A 25051-nucleotide genomic window follows, 5' to 3' on the forward strand; every position below is an offset into this window, starting at 1 on the left:
CCACGTTCTAAGAATATAACTATAAATTCCCAATTTTAGCTGATACAGGTTGTTATAAATTCCAGGTGGAAATAACAAAGCTATAAATATAACGAGTCTTGAGTAAAAGAGGATGACCACTTAAACGTACAGGATAGAGACACTTCATCAATGATGACAGTGTATCTTATTACACAGACAGGAAAGTGGGACAGATGTTCTTTATTATATAAGATATGTATATATGTATAACAATAGTAAGTCAAGTATATACAACCAGTAATACACCAAGAACCTACAGGTACCTTGCAATGATGTACAGAAAATATACATGTACAGAACTGATTCACATTACAGAACTGATTCACATTACAGGACTGATTCACATGTACAGAACTGATTCACATATACAGAACTGATTCACATGTACAGAACTGATTCACATGTACAAAGTTAAAACCGCTAGTAGTGGACAGTTTGTAAATAACCATTTTACGGTAATTATCATCTGCCAGCCAGCATACAAAATTATTGTTCCGAAACCTTCAGTTGCTGATGCTATATATATCGCATTCTGAGAGAATATGCAAATGATAAAGACAGATGAACCAAAATCAAATATCTCTTAATCCAAAGTACTAGACAATTGGTTCTTCCTATTGTTACATTATAACTGATGTTACTTAACTGATGTAACAAGAGATTTCAGAAGGTCAGAGCAACTCCTTTAGGAGATCATTACCTAATGGTGAGTATATAAACACTGATGGGATGAGATATGCTGACATATAGCCCTCAGACAACATCACCTACTGGGTAATGGAGTAACCACAGCTGCCCCCTATGTGTGTACTGTGTGGGGATAAGGAGGATCCCCACTGACAGTTACATACCCTCCAAGGCATCAGTTGTCAACTTGAATCCTCTCCACCTTCTCAATTACCTTGACCCCAGAACAACCCCTAATAGCATGGCTCCTAACAGAAGACTAAGATAGCGCTTCAAACATTGACATTCTACAATTATCTTCACACAGAAAATTGATCTATAAAACAGAAGTAATATTTTATGGTCAAGCAGGTAGTTGAGCCTAGTGGGGGATGACCCTGGTGGACTGTGGTTGAACTGAGCCAAACATATATTTATGTAATTAACAATAGTCATAAATGTAAATTTGTAACAGGAGAGGAGAAAATGTAGCGGCCAGACCAGGGTTCGAACCTGGGACCTCCGAACACTAGCCGGATGCTCTACCAATTGAGCTACCTGGTCACCGATGATCGACTCAGTCCAGTCCCGCTACAAATTGAACTTTATGAAACCTCTGATTAAGCCTTGGCTTGTCCCAAAATTTTTAACATGTACAAAATATATATGCCACAACCCAACTGCCCAGGGACCGTAGTTTTAAACATGGCTATATATATATACTATGGTCAAGGACGGCCAACTAAGTACTGTAACATTTGAGATTTTTGCCAATTTTGAGGCCTACATAGAATTTTCTGCACCTTTAACTTCATACTAGTGGACTATGGTGAACCACGTGCTTGACCCTAGGATGTGAAAACTTCTAATTTGTAAGATCCTAGGACCTTTAATTACAAAGCATAAGAGCTAATTCATGACACAATAATGGTCATGATATTTGCTGTGTCAATTATTTCTGCGGGAATTACTCTAAATAATTCGAAGCATTTTCTTAAAGGACCAGCAAATCTATGTAAATAATCTAAATACATCAAAGAAAACACCGAATTTGAAATGAAAATATTCAATGAAGATCTTTCCTCAGTAATTTTTTTTTTCTATGTTAATAAGACCTTGTATTAACCTGATGAAAAGGTTATCAATTGTACACGTAACATAACTGTACTTCCTTAAGCAATCTTGTTGATAAACTATTATCATTAACTATTGTTATTTCACTTTAGGTAGGATGGAATATAGTGCATTTGTATAAACGAAATATGCATATTTATTTCTACAGCAAGGGAACAAATGTAAACCATTACTTACATACAATTCATATGACACCATGTTTATAGTGGATTCTGTACCTCCTAATAACTCGGTCATTACTGTCTTAGCCAAGTTCATTACCAACAAGGCCGATATGTCATTACTGAATCCACTAATGTAATTAATAACCCAGCCAAGGTCATATGAGCAGAAACATTGACCACCGCTGACCACTGCTGACCACCAGTGATTAGTACCTGATGAAGAGTAGCACTAGGTACAGTAACACACATGGACTATAAGCATACATTCCCAACCCACGCTTCTTGAGGTGGGATATTGCAGTGGTGGAATTAGCCACTGGTCTAAGACCAGTAGGTTTTCTGATCGACCAGTAGGATTCTTAGCAAGCTATCCCAACAGGCCAGTTGATTTTTTGTCCCTCATTTGACAAAAACTCAATCCCTGTAACAGCAGCATTAGTATACCCAACAGTAAATACAGAAATTGGATGTTATCTTAATATTTTGTTAAATCATCTAAACATTCAGCAGATTTGAAAAGTTTTATATTTGGCACAAAACATACCAGATTGCACCACATGTGCAAAGAGCTAGCTCTTTAAAATTTCAAAACAATATTCCTGGACCACCTGAAACTGAGCCATAGCTCCTATATTGCTAGAAATTCAAGAACCCTTCAGCACCTGCATGGTCAATTTGTTGCACCAGTTTGCTTACAACTGGGCCAGTGAATTCGGGTTTTAATTTGCCCTTCTGGCCAGTTCCCACCTTTCCCCCCTGATAGAGTGATTCTAAACCAAAAGATAAAATGCTAAAGACCATGCAGATTGTACAAACAAAATTTAAGAATGTACTTCTTCAACACTTCTACAAGAAGAGTACCACAAGGCAGAACAAATATGCTGGTGTCATGCCAAAGTGACTTAGATACTTGTCTCAGAATGGAGAAGATATGGAAATATTATAAGAAGCCTTTAAAATCAAAATACGTTCAATTAACCACAGTAAAGAGGTATGCCAACAAGTTTCATAAAGATAAGTTTGAAGTGAGACGATCACAATAAAAACATTAAAATACTTAAATAGAGAATTATTGAATTGACATTTCCCTTGGGAAATCACAACTACATATAATATATCACTATGAAACCTTGGGAAATATTGGTAAACTTTACGTTAAATAGAATTGTTGAGCACTAATGATCAAAGAGGGAGTGTCCTTAAAGTTGATTTTGAACATACCAGAATCCTAATCTTCAATCTATATATATAGGGCATTTGGATTAACAAACAGAAGGGGTCAATCATCTGTAGTAATAAATAATTTCGTCCTGGTATTTGCATTCCATGATATTTTTTCTGTGCATAAATGCATTTGTATATTATATAGGAAATCAAACAGCAGCCACATCATTTCCTGAACTGAAATGTCACCAAGCTTCCTGTTTTTCTGTCCTGGAGGATATCTGATTATACACCATGTGGATGATTCAGTATTCTGATAATCATAATTACTGAGAAACCCTGAGGCTATCATTTTACTAATCAACTACAACATAGAGACCTACCAGTCCAGTAGATAACTTCATCATACACAGTATCTGATTTTCAGGATAAAAGCCTTATCGTTAATTTTTCTATCTGCCTTTGATTTTTGATTTATTCAATCATTATATATAATTATCTATATTTGTCTGTTGTGTGTACCATTATTTTGACCTTCCAGCCATTTGTTGGTCCAAACTAAAAATCTAGCTGTTATATCTGTAAATGGTTTTGTTTAATACCATTAAACAAGTTAGTCCCCACAAAAATCAGTCTTTATCTATAGCAGTCAAACTCTGCTTAATCTGCATATTCTGTAACCCGGCCATATTAGTGTAAACTGGTATGTCAGCTTCTTTCTGGTCCAGTGTGCAGGTGTGGCTTTGTGGGCTCCCTGTGGTGTTAATACAGTGCTTAGGTAAACTATCAAATGACCTGGCATTGTCACTGTCAAGGAAGACATGGGATGAGGGGACACCGGGTAAATGTTAGATTAGCAAAGCATGCTAGGTTGCTCACATGAGGGGAAACATGGGATGAGCGAACTATGCTATTTAGTTTGGTAAACGTTGGGTTAGCAAAGCATGCTAGGCTGCTCAAATGGGGGAAACATGATAAACAAAGCATGCTAGGCTGCTCAAATGGGGGAAACATGATAAGAAAAGCATGCTAGGCTGCTCAAATGGGGGAAACATGATAAGAAAAGCATGCTAGGCTGCTCACACGAGGGAAACATGGGATGAGCGAATCATTCTAGTTATAAAGGCTGCTCACACTGGGAAAACGTTGGATAAGCAAAGCATGCTAGGCAGCTTACGTGGGAAACATGGGATAAGCAAAGCATGCTGGGCTGCTCACACGGGGGAAATATGGGATAAGCAAAGCATGCTAGGCTGTTCACATGAGGGAAACAAGATAAGCAAAGCATGCTAGGCAGCTTACGTGGGAAACATGGGATAAGCAAAGCATGCTGGGCTGCTCACACGGGGGAAATATGGGATGAGCGAACCATTCTAGTTATAAAGGCTGCTCACACTGGGAAAATGTTGGATAAGCAAAGCATGCTAGGCAGCTTACGTGGGAAACATGGGATAAGCAAAGCATGCTGGGCTGCTCACACGGGGGAAATATGGGATAAGCAAAGCATGCTAGGCTGTTCACATGAGGGAAACAAGATAAGCAAAGCATGCTAGGCAGCTTACGTGGGAAACATGGGATAAGCAAAGCATGCTGGGCTGCTCACACGGGGGAAATATGGGATAGGCAAAGCATGCTAGGCTGTTCACATGAGGGAAACAAGATAAGCAAAGCATGCTAGGCTGCTCACATGGGAAAATGTGGGATAAGTGAAGCATGCTAGGCTGCTCAAACAGAGGAAACATGGGATAAGGGAAGCATCCTAGACTATTCACACAGGGAAATGTGATATGAGCAAAGCATGCTAGGCTGCTGACATGAGGGAAATGTGGGATGAGTGAAGCATGCTTTGCTGCTCACACGGGGAAATGAGGAATGAGCAAACATGTTTCTAGGGTGAATACAGTAAGCATAGATATTTTAGCAGTAATCTTATTTCAGTGCTTTTTGGACTGAAAGCCTTTCACTCTAGTGTTTGTTTGCGCTAAGTTCTGTCTATTGTCTTCTGTGGCAAGTATTTTAGATGTGCTAATACATCATTTCAGTAACAAGCTAAAATTTAAATATGTTTACTGTGCTATACTTTTTTTCCAAAGAGTAACTTTCAAATAAAGAGTTTATTCTGATCTTTATTGGTAAATGCTACATTAAGTTGAATACAATTCAATCAGAGAAATCATTAACTTCACTTAAAGCAATACCTATATATTAATTACCAAGATCAACGACCATTTGATCCCCATGACAGAATGTTTTGTAAAATAAATTCACCATTAGTACAGGATGTTATATGGATGTCTTTGAAAAGCTGTGTATCTGAGGTGCTGACCTGTCAGGGAAACAGCTTGTGTTGATTACAGATGTACCTAACTCTGTAAACTAACAGTCATTATCTGGGGCTAATTACCAACTATAACACACAGGCCAGTGTGATTACCACTGTTTCTCCAGGGTCTGTAGGGTACAGCACATCAACACACATGTGTATGTTATCAAGGACTTTTTCTGTCTACCTTGCATTTCAATGATAAGCTAGTCCTTGAAGTTCTGATAAGACTTATGACAGATTCCATGTGATTCTATGAATGAAAAGGTCTTCTTTCTTCATGTATACATACTTGCTGGGTGTCCAGGAAATAACCAAAGTTTTGTGAAGATAAAAATCAGATTCTCAATAAGATTTCTAAATCTGCTCAAGGATGAACATTTCAAATTCTAAAATAAGAATAACAACTATCCTTTACAAGACACAAGGTCTACTCTTCATTGCTCTGTGTAATTTTTTTACCTTTCCAAATAGAACTTAAAGCATTTTAAGCACACTGTCTAGTCATACATTAAATTTGAAGTTAAAATCATATTCACTTCATCTACAGGAAAATACCAAACAAAAATTAGGAGAAATACTGTACGTAATGGTACAGAAGTTGATAACAAGAGTTCAACTCAGCACTTTGATTTGTATAAGATATGTATAAGCATGATTAAATTTTAATAGCTACATGACAAACTCTGGAGTGTGTCATATAAAGTGGTATGGTGTAATAGGTACTTTTGATGTAAGAAGTTACGGGATTTGAACTTTGTCTACTGTGACTCGGTACAGGTCGAGGTATGTTGAACATCCCTTCGTGTGATAGTGTGCACAAGGAGAAGACGCCAGGGAGTCGGAGACACTGCTCGGGCAGGCAAAAACTGATCCACTTTCGATGTACATGTGTATGAATATTAAGGTGCCTCTACTTTTGTCAGATTAATCTTGCAGTGAAGGATTGATAGACTAAATAAAATATGTTCCGTTGTTGAGAATAATGTTCACATACACAACTGTCTCCGTAAAGTAAAAATTTTCAAATTGGTAATATAGACAGGTACATATGTTCTTATGTTATACTAGTACCAGGTGTTTATAAGGTAGGAATGGGTAGAGATAGACAGATATAGTAAAAAATAACAAAATAATAATATGTTTTAAATTATCATATAAACAAGAGTTATCAGATGACACCGTAGTTCACTGTGTGGGTTGAAATTCAAAATTAGTTTTTTAAAAGTAGGTCAAAGGTCATGTCAAGGTTAGCAGTTCCGCAAATTTAGCACCAATGGAAAGATCGTATATGACAAGGAACATGCATGCCAATTAATACCTCAGCTGTATCCTCAACAACATTGACACAACACTGTTTTATAAAAACTTTAACCTAGATGTCTGTAGATAATGCTGACACTGGGGGTATAGCAATAGCTCCCCTTGACTTCGTTCTGGCGAGCTAAAAATAGATATATGAATGTTAATTTGAATTGATATATATCACAATGTGTGATCAATAACAATTTCCATCACTTAAACCTTTGAAGGATTACAATAAAATGTTTGAACATCTACCATGATTTTAATCATAAAGGAATTAAAGAACATCAGGTTCTCTGAGTTATTAGTAGACAGATGAATCGGATTGATTGGCAGTGATATCCTTTACTTCGGCCGATCCCCGTCTCATTAAATCACAAGACAGCTGTAATCAACAACCTAAAGATTATGACAAAAAATCTATATTGATGAGAATGTCAATATCTTATCAATGAAATCCATCAAACCTGTAAGATGGTAAAAGTCTAGAGAATGTTATACTATGTACACTGCAGCTCTGCTAAGGCAGGTGTAAACACAGACATTTCAGACACGCTCTTTTCGCTTAGGGACATGCCGAGAAGATTGAAACACAAAATCCATTAGGCATCTTTTTTGCCAAGTGAATATCACAGAAGAAGCAATATACAACATGTAGGCATCCTTAATAGCCTCTTTTTTCATTATACATTTATAAACTTTTAAGTTTCTACAAGTTTCCAAACTAACACTATATGTCTGTTTGTCTGTTCCTGATGCTGAGTGGCTACTGCAGGTCACAAGTGTGTCAGCCAAAGGCGACTTCTAGCTCCTCGATTTATAATCTGACAATAAAGATTGTTACATCAGAGTATAAAGAGCATTCCGTCTGTTACATAATTACCTGGGGATTGTATTCCTGTGAGTCATCAGCACCTGAATATGTACTACACAACTTGACTGCCTGTTGCATTTACCTCACAGAATAGCTAAAGACAATTCAGGGATATGTGGAATTGCTACACATCTTCATTTTTTAAGGAAATTCTATATTTTGGAACAACGACCATTTTCAACCATGTCTTGTTAAGTCTGTTATTGCTGAATCAAAAGTACCCGGTAATCACTTTTTTTTAAGACAAACTCATTTCAATCAAGGCTAGCTGTTATACGGCCATTGTTTATTACAGAAAGTTTTACAATAAGGCTTTTTTTCTCTTCTCAAAAAGTGTTTATTGGGGACTGGAAAACAAGCTGAAAACATACATTTATTATATATTATGGTTAAAAAGAAGAGATGTTCTGGGAAAAAACTGATAAAATCAGCTACTACATTAATGTACACCAATCCTCTTCTTGGCCAAGTACATTGTATACAAATGAAATTGTTCCTTGTGGTAATGAATCCTCATTTTGAAGAAACCCATAACATATTACAGTAGTAAATGATCAAAATCATGTAGTAAAACTGGTTTTAAACATTTTAAAGCATTTTGAATTTTTTTGAATTTTAGAATTTTTTTCCAAACAATTCAGCATTCAGACATAGCCAGATTAAAACAATTCAGCACTACTAGGGTTTTGATTTCCTTCCTCGTGTAATATTACAAGCTTGCTGACTTTTGGATGGAAACACCAGAATATTTTTAGAAAACATGCATTCAAATAGAAATAGTGGCAGGGAATCTGAAGTTACGGATATTTGAATAAGGAAAGAAAATGAGAGACCTGGATTTAAAAAAAATAATAATAAAAACTCAATTTTATTGATGAAAGGAAAAATGTACATTGTATACTGTATATGATTTATTACAATGTATATATTCACAATTTGTTTTTTTAAGCTTCAACAAAGGAATACACTTTTTTCCCCCCATTTAAATGTAGTTTTCAGGGAATTTAACCATTTAACCTTGCAAGAGAAAATGAAATTATTAAATTCTGAGAACCGATAGAGTTAAGAGTAAACATAATGTTTTTCTAAGTTTCAACAAAGGAATACCCTGTTTTTTCCCCATTTAAATGTAGTTTTCAGGGAATTTAACCTTTTAACCTTGCAAGAGAAACTGAAATTATTAAATTCTGAGAACCGATAGATTTAAGAGTAAACATAATGAGAATTCAGAAAAGGAAATTGCATGTTTATTAAATCACATGATTTTAAATCAGGTACTTGACCTTGGAATAAAAAAAAATTATGTGAAAGGAAGTTATTTTCCTGTATTTTGTTACCATATTCGCTGAAAGTGATATCATACTTGTTAAAAGAACTTTACTTAGTTCATCCTTCCAACTATAGGACACAATACGATATCCCCGATCATACAAAGGGGAATAACTGCTGCAATACACTGTAGCTGTGGCACAAAGGAAAAACCTTTTGAAGGACATGTAGATGAGAGAGTTGAAAACACACATGTGACAGCATCACTCAGGACAATATATATGTTTGGCAAGACAACTTTTTGGTTACTTCATACATAGTTCATGATAACATACAAAATCACTAATTTTTATGGAATCTGAAAAAGCATGTTTATACAGCAAGTATGTATGCATTCTAATACTTTTCAAGCACTCATGAGCAAATTGCAGTATTTTTCCAGCACTGACCCCTAATTCCAGCACTTTTCCAGCACTGACCCCAAAATGCAGCACTTTTCCAGCACTGACCCCAAATTCCAGCACTTTTCTGTATCGAACCTAAATTCAAGCACTTTTCCAGCACTGACCCCAAATTCTAGAACTTTTCCAGCCCTGACCCCAAATTCCATTGCTTTTCTAGCACTTATCCCAAATTCCATTACTTTTCCAGCACTGATGCCAAATTCCATTACTTTTCCAGCACTGATGCCAAATTCCATTACTTTTTCAGCACTGATGCCAAATTCAACCACTTTTCCAGCACTGATGCCAAATTCAACCACTTTTCATCATCTGTATGAACAATGTCACATCAATGAATATCAGTCAAGTAACATTCATTGCTACTGATAGCTGGTATCATATTTACAGTCACAGGATTTATTCATGTGAAAAATGTATGTCCAGTTTTCCTGTGGAACAAATTCATCTAAAATATACCTTACAGTTTTCACTGTCATAATCATAATTACAGAGATATTGACAATTATTTCCCATCAACTCACTTTTATTGTACCCATAGTTATCTGCTGATTTTCAACATATTCAGGGTGAAATACCATTCATTCATTACACATTATATAGTTATATCAATGTTTTTTTTTGGGAAATATTGCAGAGCATATGCGTATAACAGTCATGATTACAATATCAATACTCAGTACTTTTTTATAAAGTAAAATGCACCCCCTTGTCCCATTTTGTTTGCATTTAGCATGGAATATAAATTCTTGCACATATTCTAATATCATTTCTGATTTCAATATACAGTGTATATGAGGTGAAAACTAAAAAAAAAAAAAAAACAAGCATGCTAGGTATTACTTAAGCAAAACATGTCCCATACCGGCCCCTGCAAAAATAGTAACAGTGACCTTGACCTTGACCCGAAAACCCCGAAACTCACACTGGAACTGTAGCTTATCATACAGAAGTTGCATACCAACTTTCACCAACATACCTTGAAGCAATGTTGAAAAAAGTGCGGAAAACTGAGTGGACAGACTGACAGACAGACAGACAGACGGATGGGGAGGAAACCTATAGTCCCCCCAGTTTCATCATTAGGGGACTAATAAGAAATTTGAAGAATCATCTGGAGAACAAAAATATTTAAGCCATCTGCAAAGAAATCTACAACTATCTCCCACAAAATATTTTTTTCAAAATTTACATTTTATGTGACACTGGAAATCAGAAAAATTTACTGAGAATTAAGATTGCCATGGACATGTTTCCTGTGTCTAACTCACAGAATTAAAAACAAAGATTCTGATTGGTCAACATGAAAATCAATGTGGCATTAATAACCATTACATGTACTCTTGTTCTATTCAGAAAAAACTTAGACTGAACTAGATAATGAATACGTCTACCGTAGTGAGTAACTCAGACCTTCTTTGGTCATTGGTCTATATATCATGATCGATAGACCAATTTATTATCTACCTCAAACCTTCAATGTATAGGCCTATAATGGAGATATGTCTTAAAGTATAAACATACATGTACATAAGTCAAAGCTATATATATAACAACAATGCAATGATAAACAAAACAATATCTTTAAGATGCTATAGGCCATTACAAACAAGGGTTTTATTGGTCACCATTCCCTACTAAAATTATTCCATATTTATTTAGCCAAATCCCCAGTTTACTCGGCTACTCCTGAAAACCTTGCCAATTCGCCAATATTCTTCCCAATATAAGGCAAAATGTCCCATCCAAAAATGCCATGTTGCAGCAAATATGCATGTACATTTGTATATTGAAGATTTGAAACGAACTAACCCTAGCAGTTAATTAATTAGAAGATCTATACTCACTTCAATATATCTTCTTCCTGTTTTCTGTAAATCTGTTCTAATGTCCCCATCTGTTTTGCATGTTCCTTTAGCTTCTGTCTCTCATAGTCCCGATACACTGTGGCCCTCATAGCCTGTTATATACAAGAAATGATAGGTATTTCATAGTATACCACTTAAAAACAGGGAAATATTGTTGAGAAGTAAAGTAATTTAATTGAGGTCAAATCAGGAACAATTTTTATAATAGTGACAAAAGAAATTTTTCAGCAAAAAACAAATAAATACATGGATAATATTCAGTTTGAAACACTAGGCCCTGAAGCATTTTAGCTGCTGTGTTATCTGTGCAGCTTCAGAGTTTGAGTTTTGTATACAATGTGTACGATAATAATGTTGTGAAATGAAGGGTGAGATTGGTGATTGTGTGATGTAATGTCTACTTCAAATACTGACATCATAATTTCGTATCATAATTTGGTTATGTTGAAGCTACATTTGTAGGTCTCCTTGAAGTAACCTTATGATAAATCCTTGATCAATTCAAAGAAGGCCCACTGCATGTAATCCAGAGCAATATTATATATACATATATGTTATAAGATTTTTTTATAGCGATAGTCCACCATTATTGTTTGAATGTGATATGTGATATAGAAATATCTTGTGATGCTGTATATATATATTAATACAACTTGCCTAATTTTTTTTGGGCGCGGGAGCGAAGCTCTCTTTAAGACAACACGTGTATAAGCTATATTTCCAATCAATTCTATATATGTACCCCTTCAACTTTGAAATTGTGTCCCGCGGGAAAAGTCGCGCGCCTCCAGTAGAGGCAGCCATGTTTGAAATCTCGTTACCTACACGACGAGATCTGAATGATTTCTCTCTTGTCAAAACAAATAACTGAAAGTTAGTTCAAATTACTTAATTCTTGAAATATCCACACAACCCGTGCCAAAAGCCTGATTGATTTAAAAGTTAAATGTATTTGGCTTGAGATATTTCGTTGGTTACCTAAATGGGAACCCTCCCAGTTTCTGGTGCTGATCAAATTTGAAGCGAGAGAAGAATAAGAGGCTATTTTGCTGCATATGTGCATTATAAAGAACAGTTTTTAATTGTATTATCATTAGATAACAGCATTGTAAACACAACTTTCCAGGTTATAACCGAAAACCCTGAAATATTACTGAGTTTAACACCTCATTCTGAATGGTGCTGTATTGTCGTCAAGCGTGACGTCAAGAATTCAACGTCAAAGATTATGCCACTGATTCCCGCGCTTTCTCAGCGCATATATTTTTCAAGAGTTTTTCTTCGTCCAGATTTCTGTAAAATATGTGATATTTTACGGGAAACGAATAACTTCTCTATTTTCAAAGTGGGTTATAGATGTATTAACTGCAAACTTAAATAAAATTTCATAATTTGTCCAATATGCACTCACTTCAGATTAAAAACCTGGATGTTTATAATATACGTATCTCAAATAACAGTCTAAGCGAGTGATTTTGCTTCTTGTTACATGTACTTCAACCACGGACTTAGATATACATACTGATATATGTCCATGCTTTAATAAAAACAAAACCAAAACCCAACACATGCATAAAATAAAAGATAATATATAGATATACGTCGCAAGCTTTAATTGTAACTAGTTTATATAGTGATACGATTGCCTTCTAGCGGGCTCGATCCCGGCGGAGGCACACTTCTTGCTTTTCTGTTACATCGGTTGACCACTCCAAGTGCAAGCTACAGGGAAATGAGAGGCTTCGTTGGGGATAAAACCTGAGTTAATGTGTGTTCGGGGCAAACACGTTTGAACAGTGAGGAATAGTGAGGCAGGTTTTAATTGTAAAAAGTGTACATAGTGATTTCAGGTGGGGGAATTTCCATTAAGCTCAGTTGGTAGAGCGACGGACCAGTAAGCAGAGGGTCACAGGTTCAACCCCATGTGGAGGCACTAAATTCGCTTTCCTGTTATGTATATTATGAAAATATTGTTGTATTGTCTGCCCAATATGGCACTAGAATACTGATGCCATTATTAAGTGCACATGTCATCACGGATATGATATGTATGATCATTTGGAATCAGACAATGCAAAGTAAAGACAATGAAAGTCACATCAGGACAACAATAAGAATTTCAGCTGATACATGTATAGATGTGATATATAGTTTATGTTACAATGTGTTTACATGTTAAGATTTAGATTTTTTTTTAAAAAGGGGGGTATACTCACCCCATTATATTTTGGCCTAGTTTGTAGCATAACTTGTGTGTCATTCTTTTAAATTACCCCCCCCCCCCCCCCCCCCAAGTCTAACACATGTACATGTCAAAACTGTAGATTAACGGCGAGTGATTACTGTCATACTCATAGCTCTGCGCTCTTCTAAGGCTTTGCCTTCATTCATATTACATTATGTAGGCAAGACATGGGTCCCAAGATACGAACATTACCTGGCTAATGTTGTAGCGGGGGAAAAGCATTTGACAATCTTGTCTGTTTTCCCCCAGTTACAACACAGTAATATACAGGCAATCTAACTGTTACACGACAGGTTATGGTTACGCAATATCATAATGATGTTCATACCGCTCTCTCGGCATATTGGTAGTTCCAGACGACGTACCCTGCCGTTGTAACACAAAACACAATCGACAGACCGAAGAATGTCCGTGACAATTTGTAGTGTATGTTCTTTGACATGTTTTTTCTGTTACTGCACTTGATCTCTAGCAACCGTGATACCACTATGCCACCATATTGGAAAGGGGAATAACTCCTGAATTATCGCCCCTTCTACTTGAACAGGTGAAATTGGTTCGAACCACAGCAAGGACAGATATCGGAATTAGTTTTCTTTTCTTTTTTTCAAATATAAAACCACGCACAACAAATAATCTATACACACATGTTTCCTCCCCACCCTGCAAAATAATAATAATACAGATAAAAAAGTACATCCATTTTTATGAAATCATATTTTCCATATTTATAATTTTGGTTTTAAATTCTTTATTATATGTTTACATCATTCTAGCAACCAGCTTTATACTAACTTATGGATTGGAATTTGACCATTTTCAAAAGCGGTCTGGAGGTTTGTGTATCATTTCTGGACAACACACACTTTTTCACCCACTTCTTTTCATGTAAGTAAATGTTTCTTTTATATGGATATTTGTTTGTACCATCTTTTAGTGTACATTGTATTTCCTATCTTGCCTTTTCCAAAATCTGTGTCACCCACTGGGTTGTGATTTCTCTGTCTGCCCATAGGGTATGACAGATAAAACATGCTGTCAACAATAGAATGACATCACGGTAACAATCAATGGTTGTCACAGCAACAATACAATGATTTCGCGTCGACAATTAATGATGTCACAGCAACAATACAATGATGTCACAGCAACAATACGATGATGTCACAGCAACAATACGATGATGTCACAGCAACAATACAATGATGTCACAGCAACAATACAATGATGTCACAGCAACAATACAATGATGTCACAGCAACAATACAATGATGTCACAGCAACAATACAATGATGTAGCATCGACAATTAAAAATGTCATGTCAATAGTGTGTTGCATTATATATTTTTTCAAACTGGATCCTGTGTAAATAAAATAGTATGATGGGAGAAAAATATGATGATGATGATGATCTGAATGAAAGTGTATATATGGCATGCTTTATATATGTATGTATATTTGTGCAAAATCTTTCAAAATAAAAGAAAAAAAAAGAAAAAAAGAATCTTGATAAAATGAAAGAACAATGAATAATAATAACAACAACAAAAAAGAATATATTTTGCTCCATTTATTATGAATGAAAATGGAAATGTACACATGCATATAAATTACTTACACATGTTTTCATCAACATAAAAAGTTTACAGGTATTGCATTGCCCCGTATCATTAATGATAACATGTATATCTCAATAACACCCTAAGTAAAATTTAGATACCACATACATTTTGATATACTGCATATCATAGTAGTACCTATGCTTCTCCAGAAAGTATTGATGTAATAGATACATGCATAAAATTAAATCATAAATAATTTGTCATTCTATTTTGGCTTACATAAGGACAGGAACACATCAAGGTGCTTTAAGTTCACTCTTGTGAAATGAAAATCTTAAAACTTTATAGCATTAAAATTATCATAAAAGAAAATATGTTCTATTTCATTTCAAACAGGAAATACAGTAATAACTAAAGCAAGCATATTCTGAATGAACTGATCACTGATTTTATAAGTGACATTTCTCTTAATTTAATAGGTCTTTCATACATAATAGCTACAACTACTGAAACTGTTGTATTTCGTAATTTTTATTTTTTTTTATTTTTCAATTTTCTGTATCTAGCATCCTAAAACTGGGCAGTCCAAATGGTACTTTTTATCTGCTTTAGTATACTGTAGGTAGTGGATAAATAGACTCATTCAGACTAAATGCAAGGTAGCTACTAAATTCGCAATAATGTTTTCAGTGTATTCCTCATTGCTACGCCTCACTAAGACCTAAAATAGCGTATGAAGACTTATAATTCATGGTTACCCTTTGTACCAGTATATGTAAGTAAACCAGTAGTAAACCCTCACACCAGACTCAGAAAACAGGTTATTACAAGCTTTGCTCCGTTTCTTCAATTACATATATGTATTGAGGATATTCTGAAAAAAGCATACTGGGTATGTCCCTACAAGCCCCCACTGAAAATAGTAACTGTGACCTTGACCTTTACTCAAAAACACTGAAACTTGAACTTGTTCGAGATGTTATGGTCCTTTATCATTGTGTGAAGTTCGATTAGAATCCTCACGGAAGCACGGAGCACTGACAAACTTTGGCGTTAGGTACATATGTACAAGAAGAAGGAAGGAAAGGAAGGCTTTAGTCCTTCTGGTTTCACCAGTAGTGGACTAATAAGCAAAAATGATGATCTTTACTAAATATTCTTTATACACAAAGTTTTACCCTTTGGGTCATTCATGGTTACCAGACAATACCTATGCAATGTAAATGAGTACAAACCTGCATATAAATTGCCAATACCACTGATATTTTTGTTGTATTTACAAATCACCAACTATTAAAATGTTGACATCTCGGGCACAATGAGATTTGCTGACACAAAGCTTGGGCCAAACATATACTACATGTACTGTCAGAAAATGATATTACATTTACAGAATATGTTTTCGATTTTGATTCCATTTTGTTCCCGTAACATACTGGTTTTTCCATCCAGCATGATTTTTGCCCTGAGAATAAGTATATGGATATAGAAAATGACAGAGCAATTTAATTCTCTGACACTAATATCCAAACATGAAGACAAAATTGCAGCTAAGGGAATAGAATATAGCCCAACTGTTGGACCCGAGAGCAATCACTCTGTGAATTTAAAGATTTACCTTTAATATCCTACTGGGCTATTTCCATCCATTTTTACAATATTGAGACCCTTCACTAACTAATGTTCCTGGTCAGACTTGGACAAAGTCTACTTGTAGACCACTAAAATAAATGTTGCTAGATGGACGAATAATGACAGATCACATGCCTGGGTACACACTCATCATGGTTCTATGGACCAAGTAAGCTTGTTATATACAGTTTAGGAGTGATTAAATGAAATTCCAGGTACTGATGGAAACTGACAGACAAAATGTATGATCAATTTAAAACTGTTTTAGTGATCAATGTTAGAGAGTATTGGTAGTGCTTTTGTTGATAACAGTAATCAATGTTTAGAGAGTATTGGTAGTGCTTTTGTTGATAACAGCAGAGTAAGCCACCGGTAGAAGACTTTTCAGAAAGTAACTTTTGAAGTGCAGCTGTAGGAAGAGAAGCTCCTAAGTCACGATGTCCTTATCTTGATAAAGATCGCTTTCCTTCTTCCGTGTCGTTGTTATACTCCTCTAAAGAATTTCGGAAGTCGTGTAAAAAGTTGTATTGCTGAAAAGAGGTAAAAATACACATTAGAAACAAATAGACAACTATGTAGACAAATTGGTTTGCCAATGTACATGTATTAAATCAAATATTTCAGGCATAGATCTTAATGGACCTGCAGATGTTAATAAAGGACTGGAATGTCTTCGTCAAGTCTTGTCCAAAAGCAACATACGAGAAAAATCACAACTTCAAAACCTGACTTGTCTCAGGCAACATATTAAATACCCAAAACTTCACATGTTTTATGGCAGTTATAAATCGAGCCATTAGATTTCATTTTATTTTGTAGTTTCAATACCAGTGATATTTTTTTTAATATGTTTGAGTCAAAAACATACTGTCCCCAACCCCCTTCACAAAGTGTGTCATTTTCCAAAAATGCTGGAAGTTCATGATATATAACAATTTTCGCCATAAGTTGTTTCAGAAGGAAATACATACCAAGTGTACCCTCATGTGAACTTAGACAGATATTGTGTCAAAATGAATTTTTGAAATAACTGATATAAAAGTTTAGGACTTTTCCAGTAAAATGTCTACACCGCCAAGGACTCCAGGTTTGGTTAAGGGTTATCACCTATAGAATTTAATAAATTACAGAGAAGTAATAGGAAGGCAATCCAAACTGGGATAGAAGTTATTTTTATTTGTGGAGTCCTGGGGTCAGGTAGATATTTTAATGGAATAACCCTTAGTGGTTCCAGAATCAAACAGTGATTTTTAACCTTTGGTGTAACTTTTGGAATTTCTTCCATGTATTATACAATAAGACATTACATACAACCCAGATGTAGATTGTATTATTACCTTCACTGACTGGACAGCAGCGTGGCCTCGTAAGTCCCGCACCTTCTGTATGGCTACATCAGGCTCCATACCCGGGTCCATCACCATCAACAGACAGGCTGTCACTAAACATAAATAACATTATCTCATTAAGATATTTCATTGAAGAAAACAAATCATATCTTTATAAAGATAGATAGCTTTTCCAAAATAATTTTATGAAAAATATTTTTTCTTTACTAGTCTGTTTATAACACAAAAATACTAGTTCCTTACAAACATTTTCATTGGAAATGATAATAATCTTCATCAATCTGATTAAAATAAATATCAGCTTTATTTATACACTAAGTTATGAAGAACAGACGGCGGCCAGTAAAGGGTCGTGTTTGGTTGACCTCAATGCTTACTATACAATGGTATACTTTAAGCCAATCAAAAAGTGTCTCATATACAATGTATACATGTTCGGCAGTGTGTACAAATTGAACAGGCATTCGAAACAGTATTGAAAATGTTAATTAGCCTCTGATCAACATGTTATTTCTTTTAATTCATTTCCTACGGGGGCAATGTCTGTTACAACGATGAAATATCCAAAAACTACACAGACTTTGTCCACCAAATACATGTACACTGTTTTGAACATTAAGTGGCTGGCAATGGGAGCAGCCATCTTGGTTTGGTTGATATTCGGGACTCTCAGATACAATAAGGACCAACAATGAAGTTGTCGAAGAAAAGCAGATTTTGGCAAAATTTTGCCAGTTGAGCTATGGTTGCTTGGTTGAAAGGTCATCTGAACATGAACTCTAACCAAACACCATCAGATCTTCATAATGTAGTGTATAATGATGATCTGTATTCTAATCAGTTGAATCTTCAGAACATTTTCAAAATCTGTATTAAAATACATTGCTATAAAACTTAAAGAGACTTTTCATTAGTCATGTAAAGTATTAATCCTGAGTGCTCTCAGAAATTGGCTATACAGCCAAAAATATCTTAAAAAATCATGGTCATGAGACAATTGACAGAGAAGAAGAGTTTCACTTAAGCGTAGTAGTTAATTGTATTACAATTAATTACAAATCTTTAAAGTATAAATATGGTTGAAAAAAAGCTAGTTCTATAAAGACTACATGGGTACTTCAACAACATAACAAAACAGGTAGCTTACAATCATACTTAGTGTACTTACCAAGACATGATCGCCCAAGTCCTCCATAGCAACTGTAACATAGAATGTTTATATTACCTTCAATACCAGCTGTAAAATATGAAACATTACATACACGTAGCACATTGTTACAGTAACAGAATCAGATATGTGATATTTAAAAGCTTTCTATTGACCTGAGTGAATTTAAACACATTTCGATCATCTTGCTTGTTTCAGATGTCAGCCAAAATGTCAGAACTTTAAATTAAAATTCAGTATCCTAAATCTAATGGCTGTTGATTTAATATTAATTAATCGTTAAAAACATACCATGGAAACATACAGTAAGATATTGGTGAACTATTTCAGATGCTAAAAAATAATCGTATAAATATATATAATAATAAAATTTCATCAATATGTATCTAATACATCTTCTGAAATCTACAATAAGTTGAGAATCAAGGTTTATCAAAAACCAATGTATTTCTATTACTGCTTTTCTCTCTCTCAAAATTAATAAACAAAAACAAAATAAACACTGACTGTATAAGAGATGTCTTATTGTTCATAAGATTGGAGTGAATTTCGTCGACAATCTTCATCAGTAATGGAAAGCTGGGGACCTGTCCATCAGGGAAAGCATGGTGGTGAACAGTGATTTCAGTTGCAGACAGTTCGTGTAGAAGCCATGGTACACGGTATTTGTTGAGCTCACCCTTACTGCACAAACAGAACACATCGGTCACCTCCTCTCGTCTGATAGCTTCTACAAAACAATGTTAATCATGTGTGTTTATAGATTTTTTGTTTTTGTTCTGTGTAAGTGTTTGGGAGAGATACACTATGTATTCTATATAAATCTATTAAAAAAAAGAAATATGCACATGTAATAATTTAAGCAACTGAAAATAGAAGCACTTTGCTAAAAGCAGTTTTGAGTGTAAGGAATGAGTAGGGCAATTTTGTGCTACTGACATTTATTTCTACCTTAATTTCTTTGAAAATATCAATCAATATTACATATTAGAAAATATTTCACAAATTTGACTTCTTACTTATGTCATTCTCCAAACTTCTCCAGGTGTCTTTAAATCTGCAGCCTGTAAATAAAGTAAATATTAAGGATATATATTCTTCTTGGAGAAAAAGTAAATTATATTCCTTTAACTGGACTGTAAAAAGTACTGAACATAAACTTCATGACTTAGAAGTGTGATGGAAAATATAGAAAATATTTGTCATATATCTAATTTATATAAGTAGAGTTGATGAAACTTAACCGACACACCTGGTATATTGAAAATAAGATAAAGAACTATATCTGGGAAATAACAATACTGAAAACAATAAATAGTACGGAGCCTGTGGAGAATGGGAACTCACCTGGAAGAGCACACACACCAAACTTGGCACTGCAGTTTAGGAACGACAAATCCAACCTGTGTATACAATTGATAAAGATGTTGAATGATTTAGCATTATAGAATTATGTATATAGGGTTAGAATCTATATATGGGAGATCAAAGCGGGCACCTGTTATTACAGTAGCCCAAGTTTTCTCTGTCCCCCCCCACCAGGAGACATCTATTTGTCAGAATGTCAAAGCACTGGCATTTGAAATTCTGGTGTCAAATTCAGAGAAACATTGCAAAATCCTTAATTTTTGTAATATGATATATCTAATACTTTTATTTTTATTTGATATATCAGAGGCCAATATAGGTCTATATTAATATTCAGTATGCTTAAGCTTAAAAGCATTGGCGAAATTTTTCTTCATTTTTCAGACCAACATTAGCCCCATCACAGTGTGTAGTAATGTTGCATTGGGAACCATGGGTAGTACTCTCCACTGTCAAAATTTTCTTCTCCCCAGGTTCTTTTAAATAAACATGATCCATGTAATATTTACATAAATCCAATGTTGTTATGGTCTCCGAAATGTTCAAAACATCAAAATCACCCAAAAAATCTCGCAGAATAAGTGTTGTAGATGGAACTACTTTTTGTTTGGGTTGCTGTTATGATGGTTGCTAAGGCCGTGCCAAGAACTGTCTGACGCTTTTCCGCAAAAGTAATCATAATGGAAATAAAAGGATTATTTTTTTCAACATTCATGAGGTCATATCAACATTGGATTTCTGGACATATTTACCATGAATCGCTTACATGATTCATGAAATATGTTCAGAAGCCAATGTTTTTATGACCTCATGAATGTTGAAAAAATAAATTTTATTCCTTAAATATGTCCCTGGATATATATCTCGATTTATATCATTACTGTCAGAATTTCAAATACTTGTGTTCAAAGTGTGGTGTTTGGGTCTGAGGAAGCTCCATCGACTGACTTAACTTAATTTCGCGACTTCTTTATTGCACATAGCTAGGACTGTGGCACAGTGCATATACACATTATATGTACTTACAACAAATTAGTGAAATCTTGTTGTGATGGTTGACTCAACGTCTATTGAGTTTAGGTTTGAATGAATTTACATTTGGTGACTCACGTTAACCAACATTGAGGGTAAAGAGTTCCACTTAGCATGGTCCTACTCCTTAACTATATATGGTCATGAAGCAGTTTTTAAGTAGATTCTGGAGGTCCCCCTGGTATTTTGATTTTCTTAGTCGGACAGGACTTATTTGCTTACATCTATGTTATTTATAATTTTATAAACTTCCATCATGTCTACCCTCATTCTACTAATCTCTAGTGTTTAACGTTGGTAAACATAATTTCTTGATTCATTCACAATAGCAATTTAATTAAAACTAAGGTATGTCTTTTAAGTGAAAGGATTAATTTGGGAGCACATGTACACCTTTGGATTTTTTTCATGGCTGCTAATTAGTTTTTTAGGTGTCATTTTTTAGGGTATAATGACAGTTGTTCAAGATATGGATGTACTAGTGTGTTAAGGTTACAAACATATCTTTGTTATAACTAATAATACATTTAAGGATTTTAAAAATGAATATAACATTTCTGCTTGCTTTCAATACAGCTATGTTGATGTAGTCCTTCACTTTATAGATTTTTACCAAGATCACTCTATTTGCCTGTTCAATTTGATATCTTGTTGTGAAACAGCATTGCATTTTACGTACGGTTCCGAGGAATCTGGGTAGTTATCCTCTCCATGGAAGGCCTCATACCTTTACATACCTATGTTTTAGCCTCAGTTATCGGTTAGACCTCAGAGCAATACAGACACATATGCCTGACGTTGCTGTTCTGTCTTATTTTACCATCATACAGATACGACAACTCACTCCTGTCATATCACACCACTCGATTTTACAACAATCTTGTTCTTTGGTAATTGGAGCACAGGGTCTGGACATGTTCCTATATAATGGCCCATGAATGAAATATTTAGCCCTCAGTCCAACGATCACTTATAATTGATCATAAATGATCGTATGGTCGGACCCTGGGGTTGGATTAAATACTACAAGTCACCTTGGTGTCGGACCCTACGGTTAATATTTCATTGTGAGCAATAAGGCCCTTCAATGTGTCAATCCTCTGCCATATAATGCCTAGGCTGTGGCAGAGTCTATGGATTTTTATGAATGTGTCTGGAACGATTACAATGCAAGTGAATCATATATTAATTGACATAAGTTGAAATTGTGTACAGATTGTGAACATGTGTTGAATTCTTCACCCATGACATAACAATCTTAGACAAACACGAATAGGCCTACTGCAGTTCAGTACCCGTACAAATAGCTGCTGTCATCGCCGACACTGTCAGTGCAGTATTTGTTTTTAAATATTTACAGTAACGACATCTCACCATGATATCTTAAATGGAGATAAGTCTAGCTCGCTACTTTCTTCGTCTGAGGAGTCGAAACTCGCTGATACCACCTCTTGCTTTTCTGGTGTTTTCATTGTAACATAAAGACGCTAGGCATTTTTGAACAGGTCTGAATTTGTTTATGGTTTGATTCTCCCGCTTATGTAAACTGCCTTCTGATTGGTCATAACACCCAAGTGCGAGCTTTCGAGTTATCTTTGGATTCATCATTGATTTCAATTCGGAATGTTTCTAATAAGCAACTTCCGTAGAACGATGCCAGGAAATGACATACGCCTAATGGACTAAAGTGTTATCCACTCCAAATCTACATTTATCGACTGTAGTTGCCTGATTTCTATGTTATGATTAAAACCCACTGTTATGTTTTTTTTGTTGTTTTTTAATTAGTTTTCTTCCTATATCAAACTACGAAATCATATATTAGAAATGGAATGTTTAGTAAAATATTTCTGAAAAATGATTAAACATTAATTTTAACAATATCACGCGACTGTGGAAAGCATATATATATCGAAAGATCAAATGGCGTCTGCTCTTCAATTGAAAATGGCTTTGGACGTAAAAGTGTTTGCTTTTTATATGGAAATAAATGGTTATTACAATTATATCGAAATCAATACGAATTGCCAGTATTTTATCTTTAAAAAATTGAAGGATTTCGGCACAAAATGTAAGTATAGGGACGTCCAATAACTGAATGGCATCGATACAAATATTCATCAATCCTTACTTGTTCATATGTAGTTATAAGATGCATGTCATCTGCGAGCAAAATATTAGAACTTTCTAGAGTTACTTTAAATTAAAAGAATATGTAAGGGATGTCCATCAGGTTGATGACACCGATTACATGATAGTATACATAGGCGAGGATGTCCATTAGGTGGATGACACTAAAAACAAAGAAATTATAGGGGATGTCCATTAGGTGGATGAAACTAAAAACAAAGAAATTATAGGGGATGTCCATTAGGTGGATGAAACCAAATACAAAGAATATATAGGGGATGTCCATTAGGTGGATGTAACCAAATACAAAGAATATATAGGAGATGTCCATTAGGTGGATGTCACCAAATACAAAGAATATATAGGAGATGTCCATTAGGTGGATGTCACCAAATACAAAGAATATATAGGGGATGTCCATTAGGTGGATGTAACCAAATACAAAGATTATATAGGAGATGGCCATAAGGTGGATGTAACCAAGTACAAAGAATATATAGTGGATGTCCATTAGATGGATGTCACCAAATACAAAGAATATATAGGGGATGTCCATTAGGTGGATGTAACCTAATACAAAGAATATATAGTGGATGTCCATTAGGTGGATGTCATCAAATACGAAGAATATATAGGGGATGTCCATTAGGTGGATGTCACCAAATACAAAGAATATATAGGGGATGTCCATTAGGTGGATGTAACCAAATACAAAGATTATATAGGAGATGGCCATAAGGTGGATGTAACCAAATACAAAGAATATATAGTGGATGTCCATTAGGTGGATGTCACCAAATACAAAGAATATATAGGGGATGTCCATTAGGTGGATGTAACCTAATACAAAGAATATATAGTGGATGTCCATTAGGTGGATGTCACCAAATACAAAGAATATATAGGGGATGTCCATTAGGTGGATGTCACCAAATACAAAGAATATATAGGGGATGTCCATTAGGTGGATGTAACCTAAATACAAAGAATATATAGGGGATGTCCATTAGGTGGATGTAACCAAATACAAAGAATATATAGGGGATGTCCATTAGGTGGATGTCACCAAATACAAAGAATATATAGGGGATGTCCATTAGGTGGATGTCACCAAATACAAAGAATATATAGGGATGTCCATTAGGTGGATGTCACCAAATACAAAGAATATATAGGGGATGTCCATTAGGTGGATGTAACCAAATACAAAGAATATATAGGAGATGTCCATTAGGTGGATGTCATCAAATACAAAGAATATATAGGGGATGTCCATTAGGTGGATGTAACCAAATACAAAGATTATGTAGTAGAT

General features: G+C 35.0%; 1 protein-coding gene and 1 long non-coding RNA gene across 2 annotated transcripts in view; both read right to left on the reverse strand.

Moving 5' to 3' along the window:
- LOC117323559 overlaps nucleotides 1-14016 on the reverse strand; it is a 34834-nt gene extending 20818 nt beyond the window's left edge. The window contains exons 1-2 of the long non-coding RNA XR_004531765.1: nucleotides 13823-14016; nucleotides 11229-11341 (exon numbers count right to left, since the gene is read on the reverse strand). This is a non-coding gene — a long non-coding RNA (uncharacterized LOC117323559). The remainder of the gene's footprint in view (nucleotides 1-11228; nucleotides 11342-13822) is intronic.
- A 1034-nt stretch (nucleotides 14017-15050) lies between these two features.
- On the reverse strand, nucleotides 15051-23137 carry LOC117323560 (cyclin-dependent kinase inhibitor 3-like). The gene is made up of 7 exons (XM_033878846.1): nucleotides 22981-23137; nucleotides 20554-20609; nucleotides 20226-20270; nucleotides 19714-19936; nucleotides 19207-19238; nucleotides 18027-18130; nucleotides 15051-17219 (listed from the first exon to the last, which is right to left on the reverse strand). The coding sequence occupies exons 1-7, from the start codon at nucleotides 23076-23078 to the stop codon at nucleotides 17133-17135; spliced, it is 645 nt and encodes a 214-aa protein (XP_033734737.1). The 5' UTR covers nucleotides 23079-23137; the 3' UTR covers nucleotides 15051-17132.
- Nucleotides 23138-25051: the final 1914 nt, after the last annotated feature.

Source organism: Pecten maximus, chromosome 3 (assembly GCF_902652985.1).
Source record: "Pecten maximus chromosome 3, xPecMax1.1, whole genome shotgun sequence".
Classification (NCBI taxonomy): domain Eukaryota; kingdom Metazoa; phylum Mollusca; class Bivalvia; order Pectinida; family Pectinidae; genus Pecten; species Pecten maximus.

What these genes read in the sequence shown, in the direction of transcription:
- LOC117323560 (XM_033878846.1), bottom strand. Translation starts at nt 23,078, where the DNA reads ATGAAAACACCAGAAAAGCAAGAGGTGGTATCAGCGAGTTTCGACTCC. An exon ending in TGGTGTGTGTGCTCTTCCAG is followed by an intron (nt 20,271 to 20,553) that starts GTGAGTTCCCAT and finishes CTTTATTTACAG; the next exon opens with GCTGCAGATTTAAAGACACC. An exon ending in AATAAGACATCTCTTATACA is followed by an intron (nt 19,239 to 19,713) that starts GTCAGTGTTTAT and finishes TCTATGTTACAG; the next exon opens with TTGCTATGGAGGACTTGGGC.